Here is an 11,044-nt window from a genome sequence, read left to right as displayed (position 1 = left end):
TATATATATATATATATATATATATATATATATATATATATATATATATATATATATATATATATATATACACACACACACACTTTTGACCAGGGTCATATGGCACTGAACAATGAACTAGCAGGCGCAAAGAAACTTGGTTTAAAATGAAAATAAATTAATATTATATTAGATATATATTTCTTTATGTATTTATACACATTTAAACCAAGTTTCTATGTGCCTGCTAGTTCACTGTGTAAGCATCAGGTCCCAGTAGTTCAGAGGAGCGAGGGTGGGCTGATGTGTCCCAAATGGCACCCTATTCCCAATCTAGCGCACTACTTTTGACTAGAGCCTTACGACCCTGGTCAAAAGTAGTGCACTTCCTAGGCTGCCATTTAGGACGTATCCTAAATGTTAACGATCAGACTGCCTTATTTTTTTTCCATCATGCTACAGGCCCATTGGCTCCTAACGGCACCCTGTTCTGTATGGACAAAGGAAGTGCCCTATGTGGGGAATAGGGTGTTATTAGGGATACAGGAGACGTACGCTTTCTCTTTCGGAACTATCCCAGTACCATGTGGCATCAAGGGATGTATGGTATTAAATGATCATGCATTCATTGTCTGCGGTCCCAAATGGCATCTTATCCACTACAGAGGCCTGGTCAAAAGTAGTGCACTTTTTATAGAGTGGCATTTGGAATGCTGCCGTTGTGTTTCTAGTTAATAGAGTGGTTTGTTCCCCCTGAGCTTTTGACCATGAAGTGGTTTGGAATAGAGAACCGTAATGCCAGCCACAACCATGTTAGTGTCATAAAGCTGTGGTTTCTACACCATGAGGTTGAGGCAGGGAGTCCCAGATCCAATGGTGGGGCTGCTCTTTCCCTATTGGAAGTTTTTATATCGCTCTCTCTCTCCCCCCCCCCCCCTCTCTCTCTCTCCGTTTCTCTCTCCTCCCCCCTCCCCCCCCCCCCCCCCGTCTTTGGGATAGACCTTAAACTTGTCATTGTGTCTGGGTGTGTTTAAAATCCTCCGTTCAGGAAAGGAACAACGGCTTCTAGTCTACTCTGCCTAGTTACTGGTCACAAAGCAGATCTGGGCAGAACATCACGTTACTCAAGTCTTAAGGGATGTTCAGTATTCCAGTTTGTGCTACACGTGTCCGTTTGCTTCTAAATAAGAGTTTTTTTTATAACCGATCATGTTTGTGAGGAAAGCATGTTACAACTCAACGTTAATCCAACCTCTCTAGTTCAATCAAGAATTTAGATAGTACTGATATCAACCCTGGTGGTTTTAATAGTAGTATTTCATCCTGTGGATATTAGATGTCCAGTGCCATACATAACTTCCTAAACACCAGTATCTTTTCAAATGTTTTTGACATGGGATATCTCATGGGAGGTCTGTTTCTGAAAACGTCTGTTGTTTTTCACCCATTCATTGAAGTGTTAGTTACAAGACTGACGGAATCCTCATAATAAACTATCTTGTTAGTTTTATTATGAGGATTCCGTCAGTCTTGTAACTATCTTTGAGAAGTGCCTGGTTGCGTTTTATCTACACTCTCTTAGAATTCAGAATTAGAACCAAAAAGGATTCCGGTTCCATACCATCATGGAGTCCAAGTGTTTTCAATGTTTGGGTCTAACATATTTATCTAACCATTTTAGTTTTAACCATTTTGTTGTCTTTTGAAAAACCCCATGTTTGTTCTAATCCACAACTACAGTATATTGTTGTCACCTGGACGTTTGCCATTTTGAAGTTTGATGAATATTTTGTAATGTACTGTAGTATACCGTTAGAATAAGACCCTTTCTTTTCTTCAGCCTAACGGTATCCAAAGTGTTACTGGTGTTATCTTCCTGGAATTATAAAGGAATCCATCAAAACTGTGATGTATAGAGATTTGGATACAGATCAGTAATGTATAGCATAGTCCTCTGAAAGTAACTGTTGTTATGGACGGATGTGTCCCAAATGTCACCCAATTCCCTATGTAGTGTACTACCTTTGGTGTGTGTCCTGGATCAAATGTCTCCAACTGAACCAGTACCAGTCTGGAATGGACACGGCCTTGCTAGGTATTATGGTCGATTGATTCATTGATCGACGATTGTGTTTTTAGATTTGTACTGTTCAACTGTCCTTGGTGTATTGTTTTGAATAAATTACATTTTGTCAGGCTGTGTGTGCGTCTCAAATGCCACCCTGTTCCCTATATAGAGCCCCATAGGTTCTGGTCAAAAGTAGTGCACTATATAGGGAATAGGGTGGCATTTCAGACGCACCCGGTGTATCTAGTTGAGGATGAATGGATGCCCCACACCCAATGTTGAAATAATGTTAGTTGATGGTTTTCTATATTCTCTCACGGAGGCAGGAGTAAATGAAAATGAAGCAGTGAGCTCTTCTAGGCTACTGCTTGTTGTATAACTTGACTACTGAAGTGAATTATAGCCCTCATTATTCCCTAGTATACCTGATGGAGAACTCCAGCATCGGAAGGACTTGGGGAATCTAGAATGAGTGGCAACTGTCACCTCTTCCTCACATACTGATTGATGCGTTATGTTTAAATCATAGAGTCAACCACCTTTCTATCTACTCCTTTTATATTTAGTGGCTTGCATCTCATTCCATGTTTTTATTTTTCATTTTTAGATAATTAATTCACTCGTTAACAACTAGGGTTGCAAAATTCTGGTTATTTTCCTGGTTGGCGCTCTGGGAAAACTTGGGAAAGTTACCGTCATTTTGAAACCTTACTAACTACAGAGTTCTGTCTATAGATGGACGGTCAGGGAGGTGTTTTTGACACACTGACTAACAACAATCGCCATCATAGCTTTACCAGTGTCGGTGTGTGACACAGACAATGTTTGGAAGTACAATAACTGTAAGGTGCAGTACGTACGAGAATCCAAACAGTCCGAGACGTTGACTATAGTTTTGCCTTTAGGTAAAGTGATCAGGGCTTATGGAACAGAGGTGCACAGCTCGGGTTTTCATTTGGCCCTGGAACTAAATTGATTAAGGAACATCATTGATTGGATAGAGTACACACACACACACACACGTACCTGGTGGCCCAGGTCAAAATTAGTCTGTGATTAAAGTTAGACTTAGTAAAATGATGTCGCCACGAGCAGCACCGCAGATACTGAGATGAGCGAGATGCAACACTTCTCTCACACACACAAGTCGCACACAATATCTGCGCATGTGCACGGGTTCACTCCGTATAGCCAGGACACCAAAACAGCGGATAGAAGTTGAGCCTCGTGCTTCAACGCTCTTAGTTGTTTGCGGAATATTGACCCGCTGTGCTGTTTACTTTCCGCGTCTACGTCGTGCGGCTGAGTCTACCTTTAACAGGTGAATAAGAAAAGCAGAAGGAGATACAGATGCCCTCCAGGACCAGAGCTGTTCACCCCTGCTTTAGAGAAAGATCATGTGTCCCAAATCAACCCTTAACCTGTATTATGACCCTTTGGGCACCAGTGCAGATCTGAGAGGATTGGATGGGTATCAGCAATATAATAATTTATTCAACTTTTATAGTGCTATTCATTATTACATAACGAATCTCAAAGTGCTTTAAAGCAACAACAGCAAAAAAGACAAGCAATTCAGAAAACAACATCATTGGTGAGATGGAAGGTCATGGTAGGGTCAGAGTTCATGGCTTGAGTGGTCATTGTACATTTACGTCATTTAGCAGACGCTCTTAACCAGAGAGACGTACAGTTTTTTAGTGAGTGCATACATTTTTCATGCTGGCCCCCCGTGGGAATCGAACCCACTACCCTGGCGTTGCAATAGCCATGCTCTGCCAACTGAGCTACACAGAGGGAGGTGGTCAAAAGGGGGAGAGCGGGCAAGGATGGTCTCTGGAGCAGGGGAAGACAGGCAGCACGGTGTCATCGAGGTGGCGCAAAACTCCACCTAGCCTATCAGAGGGTGGAGCTGTTACCATGTGAATTGTACCTGTCCAATCCTTTCCTATCTAAACTAGGGAGTAGGGAATAAGGGGTCAAGGTTTTGGTTTAGGATTGGGCCCACTGCTTAGCGCTCCCATTCTCCGGCTACGTCCCAATTCTCTTCCCTGCTCACAAAGTGTCCACTTGGCTTGCACACTCCCTGTCATAGACTGAAAAGCATAGGATTGGTGTAAGCGTTGGCTGGAGGGAGGGGGCCGTTTCCGCCGTTGCTAAGTCCGTGCAAAATAAAGTGTGCCAGTGCAGGACGCAGCCTTCAAGCTCTCGTTGACCTTTGTAAAGGCCTGCAGTCTGCGTACCAAATGGCATCCCTTTCCCTGTATAGAGCACTACTTTCGAGCCCTGGTCAAAAGTAGTGCTCTGTGTAGGGAATAGGGTGCCATTTGGGACGTAGTCCTGCAGCCACCAGACATGGAGCTGTGGGTTTTTGCCAGAGGACCATTTTTCTATGATTATGATTATAATGACTGTACAAGGTTTGATTTACTGTTTGTGCTCAGTTATAATCCTTTTTGGTATAGGTTGTCCTAATGTTAGGTCAAGCAATAAAACAAATAAATTCTTACAAAGTGTGTCAACTGTGGTTATTGATGGATTGTTTTGAGGTGTGTGTGTGTGTGTCGCTGTGTGTGTGTGTGTGTGCGTGCGTGCGCGCGCGCGCTAGGCTGGTTGTTTCATCCTGATACCCTTCATCACCAGAACTCTGCACGGAGTCACTACAGCAGAACCTACTGGATACATGGTTATCGTCCCAAATAGCCCCCTATTCCCTATATAGTGCACTACTTTTGACCAGAACCCCGTGGGCCCGTAGTGTACTACATAGGGAATAGGGTGTAATTTGGGAACCGATCATTGTCGTCTACAGAGTTCAAGGGCTGTTGGGGCAAAAATACAACTTTCCCTTTAAACACGTTCGATCTTTTCCGGGAGGTTCCGTCGGGATTCGCCACTGCCTCCGCTCCGCTACTGCAGCCTGGTCGCGAGGAGCTGTACCAATCCACTTATTATTAGCGATATCAGAAATTATAAACAATTTGCCATATTTAAACGCAGGGAAAAGTCAGGCGTTGGATACCACCACCCTCTGCAAAATGCAGGCCATCAAATGCGTCGTGGTGGGCGATGGGTAAGACTGTGTGTGTTTAGGCTGAAAATGTGTCCTTTTTCGAGTCTGTGAGAGGGCAATTGGTGCAATAAGGGCTGGGGCGGTTTTCAGTTCGCTAGAATTCCGCTCTCTCATCAGTGCGTGAGCGTGAAATGAATGTTGAGCAATTTAATTTAAATTTTGTTAGCCTACTTTGTGATTTCATGTTATCAATGTATTTGCCAAAATTTTCGCCAGGTTTTGCACAATTAAATTATAAGGGCGGGTTGTGAAATATTCTTTCTGAAATTGAACTAAAGCTATTTGAAGGTTTCATTGAAATATAAAAACAATATCTAACTAAAGCTTCTCGGATTAACAACATTTGGAAACCCATTTGTGACGATTTTTTGTTTGTGCGAAATTGTGAAATATACATAAATATGTGCATGGTTGCAGAAATGTCGGGAGGTCTTGGCTGAGACTCAGTAAATGATGTAATGCCTTCACACCTACACATCCAGCTCCTACGAAGGCGTCGGGCTACGGATGGGCATGCGCATGGGCACCTATGCAAGATACTGTGTTTATATAGCCGTTCTACCATATACAGTGAGGGAAAAAAGTATTTGATCCCCTGCTGATTTTGTACGTTTGCCCACTGACAAAGACATGATCAGTCTATAATTTTAATGGTAGGTTTATTTGAACAGTGAGAGACAGAATAACAACAACAAAATCCAGAAAAACACATGTCAAAAATGTTATAAATTGATTTGCATTTTAATTAGGGAAATAAGTATTTGACCCCCTCTCAATCAGAAAGATTTCTGCCTCCCAGGTGTCTTTTATACAGGTAACTCTTAAAGGGAGTGCTCCAAATCTCAGCTTGTTACCTGTATAAAAGACACCTGTCCACAGAAGAAAGCAATCAATCAGATTCCAGACTCTCCACCATGGCCAAGACCAAAGAGCTCTCCAAGGATGTCAGGGACAAGATTGTAGACCTACACAAGGCTGGAATGGGCTACAAGACCATCGCCAAGCAGCTTGGTGAGAAGGTGACAACAGTTGGTGCCATTATTCGCAAATGGAAGAAACACAAAATAACTGTCAATCTCCCTCGGCCTGGGGCTCCATGCAAGATCTCACCTCGTGGATTTGCAATGATCATGAGAACGGTGAGGAATCAGCCCAGAACTACACGGGAGGATCTTGTCAATGATCTCAAGGCAGCTGGGACCATAGTCACCAAGAAAACAAAAGGTAACACACTACGCCGTGAAGGACTGAAATCCTGCAGCGCCCGCAAGGTCCCCCTGCTCAAGAAAGCACATATACAGGCCCGTCTGAAGTTTGCCAATGAACATCTGAATGATTCAGAGGAGAACTGGGTGAAAGTGTTGTGGTCAGATGAGACCAAAATCGAGCTCTTTGGCATCAACTCAACTCACCGTGTTTGGAGGAGGAGGAATGCTGCCTATGACCCCAAGAACACCATCCCCACCGTCAAACATGGAGGTGGAAACATTATGCTTTGGGGGTGTTTTTCTGCTAAGGGGACAGGACAACTTCACCGCATCAAAGGGACGATGGACGGGGCCATGTACCGTCAAATCTTGGGTGAGAACCTCCTTCCCTCAGCCAGGGCATTGAAAATGGGTCGTGGATGGGTATTCCAGCATGACAATGACCCAAAACACACGGCCAAGGCAACAAAGGAGTGGCTCAAGAAGTAGCACATTAAGGTCCTGGAGTGGCCTAGCCAGTCTCCAGACCTTAATCCCATAGAAAATCTGTGGAGGGAGCTGAAGGTTCGAGTTGCCAAACGTCAGCCTCGAAACCTTAATGACTTGGAGAAGATCTGCAAAGAGGAGTGGGACAAAATCCCTCCTGAGATGTGTGCAAACCTGGTGGCCAACTACAAGAAACGTCTGACCTCTGTGATTGCCAACAAGGGTTTTGCCACCAAGTACTAAGTCATGTTTTGCAGAGGGTCAAATACTTATTTCCCTCATTAAAATGCAAATCAATTTATAACATTTTTGACATGCGTTTTTTATAGACTGATCAGGTCTTTGTCAGTGGGCAAATGTACAAAATCAGCAGGGGATCAAATACTTTTTCCCCCTCACTGTACATCTTTGAAAGACAGGTGTATTTTACTGCTGCTACATTGTGAATTGGTGCGGATGTGGTGTAGATCTTGGGTAGTGTGTGGATGTAGGGTACACAGTACTGCACTGCATAGCATAGCTAAACAGGGGTGTGGGGGGCCCTGTCTAGGATTTTGTAAGGGGATGTGCAAGAGACTCACACAGGTAATGATGTGAAGTGGAGTCTTCCGATAGCACGGGGCAGCCCCCCCCCCCCCCCCCACTCTCTCTGTGAGTGTACAGACGTGGTGCCAAAACGGTAGCACAACAATCAACATGAAATTGCTCATATTCCTGTGTAATAACATTGTAATTACTCCAGTAACAGCAATGCATTACAGTGTCCTTGTATCCTAATGCTTTCTCAACACATAGTAATGAAGGTGACGTGTTACTATAGTAACGCTGCCTGAGGAAGACTCTAGTAGTAGAAACGCAGTTGTGTGTCCTGATGGACTCAGCTGACTGCTCCCATATGTATTCTTTCTACTAAAGTAACTATAGTAACGACAGTGTTACTACAGAGGTATGAGAGCAATGTCCTGTTCTTGGTGACTCTCGAGTCTAGCTAGAATCCCGAATGGCTCCATATTCCCAATGGTCAAAAGAAGTGAACTACATTTTTTAAAATTTAACCCAGCAACGACCTGGGGAATATTCACAGAGGGGATGAATGAGGAAGCTATTGGAATACATAGTGAATAAGGAGCCATGAGGAAGCTATTGGAATACATAGTGAATAAGGAGCCATGAGGAAGCTATTGGAATACATAGTGAATAAGGAGCCATGAGGAAGCTATTGGAATACATAGTGAATAAGGAGCCATGAGGAAGCTATTGGAATACATAGTGAATAAGGAGCCATGAGGAAGCTATTGGAATACATAGTGAATAAGGAGCCATGAGGAAGCTATTGGAATACATAGTGAATAAGGAGCCATGAGGAAGCTATTGGAATACATAGTGAATAAGGAGCCATGAGGAAGCTATTGGAATACATAGTGAATAAGGAGCCATTTGGGACAGAGGCTAGCTAGGCTAGCTAACGGACCTCTCATTGGAGCTCATTTCTCTCCACCCTCTGAGAAATGACATGTTTACATCCTGGTTTGGAGGATGCACAGAGACCTCTTCAGCTAAGACTCTATCTCTCTCTCTCTCTCTCTCTCTCTCTCTCTCTCTCTCTCTCTCTCTCTCTCTCTCTCTGTCTCTGTCTCTGTCTCTGTCTCTGTCTCTGTCTCTCTCTCTCTCTCTCTCTCTCTCTCTCTCTCTCTCTCTCTCTCTCTCTCTCTAACTCAATTCAATTCAATTCAATTGAAAGGGCTTTATTGGCATGGGAAACATCTAGTTTGAGATGTTCCTTTTCTGTCTCTGTCCTCTCTTTCATCTCTCTCTTTCTCCTCTCTCTCTCTCCCTCTCTCAATTAAACTACATTTCAAGTTTTAATGTCACATGCACAAGTACAGTGAAATGCCTTTCTTGCAAACTCAAAACTTAACAATGCAATAATCAATAACAATGTATTACTAGAAGAATAAAAAAAAACATGAGAAATAAGAAATACACAATAAAGTAAGTAAGTAAGCATACTATATACAGGACATATTTACAAAGTCAGTTCCAATACCATATTAACAATGTGCAGGGATACTGGAGGGATGGAGGTAGATATGTATAGGGGTAAGCATACTATATACAGGGTCAGTTCAATACCATATTAACAATGTGCAGGGATACTGGTGATAGAGGTAGATATGTATAGGGGTAAGGTGACTAGGCATCAGGATTTAAGATAAACAGAGTAGCAGCAGCTTGTATGTGAGTGGGTGTGCAGGTGTGTAGAGTCAGTATAAATGTATGTGCATATTATGTGTGTGTGAGCAAATGATGGAGAGTGTGTGTGTGTGTGAGTGTGTTGGAGTGACAGTGTGTGTGAGTGTGTAAGGCCCTGTGAGTGTGCACAGAGACAGTGCAAATACTGAAATAAAAGGTCCATAAAGATACAAGGTAAACTCTGTCTTCTCTAGGTTCATCTCTCTGTAGGTGATGGCTTTGTTATGGAAGGTTTGGGAATCACTTCCTTTTAGGTGGTTGTAGAATTTAACGGCTCTTTTCTGGATTTTGATAATTAGCGGGTATCGGCCTAATTCTGCTCTGCATGCATTATTTGGTGTTTTATGTTTTACATTATTTTATGTTTTTGCAGAGTCTCAATTTGGTGTTTGTCCCATTTTGTGAATTCTTGGTTGGTGAGCGGACCCCAGACCTCACAATCATATAAAGGGCAATCGGTTCTATAACTGATTCAAGTATTTTTTAGCCAGATCCTAATTGGGATGTCGAATTCTATGTTCCTTTTAATGGCATAGAAGGCCCTTCTTGCTTTGTCTCTCAGATCGTTCACAGCTTTGTGGAAGTTACCTGTGGCGCTGATGTTTAGGCCGAGGTATGTATCGTTTTTTGTGTGCTCTAGGGCAACGGTGTCTAGATGGAATTTGTATTTGTGGTCCTGGCAACTGGACCTTTTTTGGAACACCATTATTTTTGTCTTGCTGAGATTTACTGTCAAGGCCCAGGTCTGACAGTATCTGTGCAAAAGATCTAGGTGCTGCTGTAGGCCCTCCTTGTTTGGGGACAGAAGCACCAGATCATCAGCAAACAGTAGACATTTGACTTCAGATTCTAGTAGGGTGAGGCCGGATTCTGCACTGTTCTAGTGCCCTTACCAATTCATTGATATACACAGTGCCTTGGGAAATTATTCAGACCCCTTGACTTTTTTCACATTTTGTTACGTTACAGCCTTCTTCTAAAATTGATTAAATATCTATTTTTAGCAATCTACACACAATACCCCATAATGACAAAGCGAAAACTGGTTTTTAGAAATTTTTGCAAATGTATTTAAAGAAACAAAAATAAATACCTTATTTGCACAACTATTCAGACCCTTTGCTATGAAACTCGAAATTGAGCTCCGGTGCATCCTGTTTCCATTGATAATCCTTGAGATGTTTCTACAACTTGATTGGAGTCCACCTGTGGTAAATTCAATTGATTGGACATGATTTGGAAAGGCACACACCTGTCTATATAAGGTCACAAAGGTGACAGTGCATGTCAGAGCAAAAACCAAGCCATGAGGTTGAAGAAATTGTCCGATAGAGCTCCGAGACAGGATTGTGTCGAGCCACAGATCTGGGGAAGGGTACCAAAACATTTCTGCAGCATTGAAGGTCCCCAAGAACAAAGTGGCCTCCATCATTCTTTAATGGAAGACGTTTGGAACCATCAAGACTCTTCCTAGAGCTGGCCGCCCGGCCAAACTGAGCAATCAGGGAAGAAGGGCCTTGGTCAGGGAGGTGACCAAGAACCCAATGGTCACTCTGACAGAGCTCTAGAGTTCCTCTGTGGAGATGGGAGAACATTCCAGAAGGACAACCATCTCTGCAGCACTCCACCAATCAGGCCTTTATGGTTGAGTGGCCAGATGGAAGCCACTCCTCAGTAAAAGGCACATGACAGCCCGCATGGAGTTTGCGAAAAGGCACCCAAAGCACTCTGACCATGAGAAACAAGATTCTCTGGTCTGATGAAACCAAGATTGAACTCTTTTGCCTGAATGCCAAGCGTCACGTCTGGAGGAAACCTGGCACCATCCCTACGGTGAAGCATGGTGGTGGCAGCATCATGCTGTGGGGATGTTTTTCAGCGGCAAGGACTGGGAGACTAGTCAGGATAGAGGGAAAACTGAACGGAGCAAAGTACAGAGAGATCCTTGATGAAAACCTTCTCCAGAGCACTCAAGAC

General features: G+C 43.2%; 1 protein-coding gene across 1 annotated transcript in view; it reads left to right on the top strand.

The window, feature by feature from the left end:
* Nucleotides 1-4,966: 4,966 nt before the first annotated feature.
* The window catches only part of LOC311150216 (ras-related C3 botulinum toxin substrate 3-like), an 11,504-nt gene continuing 5,426 nt past the window's right edge, over nucleotides 4,967-11,044 (top strand). Inside the window, exon 1 of the mRNA XM_084187583.1 lies at nucleotides 4,967-5,120. Within this exon, the coding sequence (XP_084043709.1) occupies nucleotides 5,086-5,120 (35 nt within the window). The 5' untranslated portion in view covers nucleotides 4,967-5,085. The remainder of the gene's footprint in view (nucleotides 5,121-11,044) is intronic.

Source organism: Coregonus lavaretus, assembly GCF_964263955.1.
Source record: "Coregonus lavaretus genome assembly, chromosome: 2".
NCBI lineage: Eukaryota > Metazoa > Chordata > Actinopteri > Salmoniformes > Salmonidae > Coregonus > Coregonus lavaretus.
This window is presented reverse-complemented; position numbering and strand designations above follow the sequence as displayed.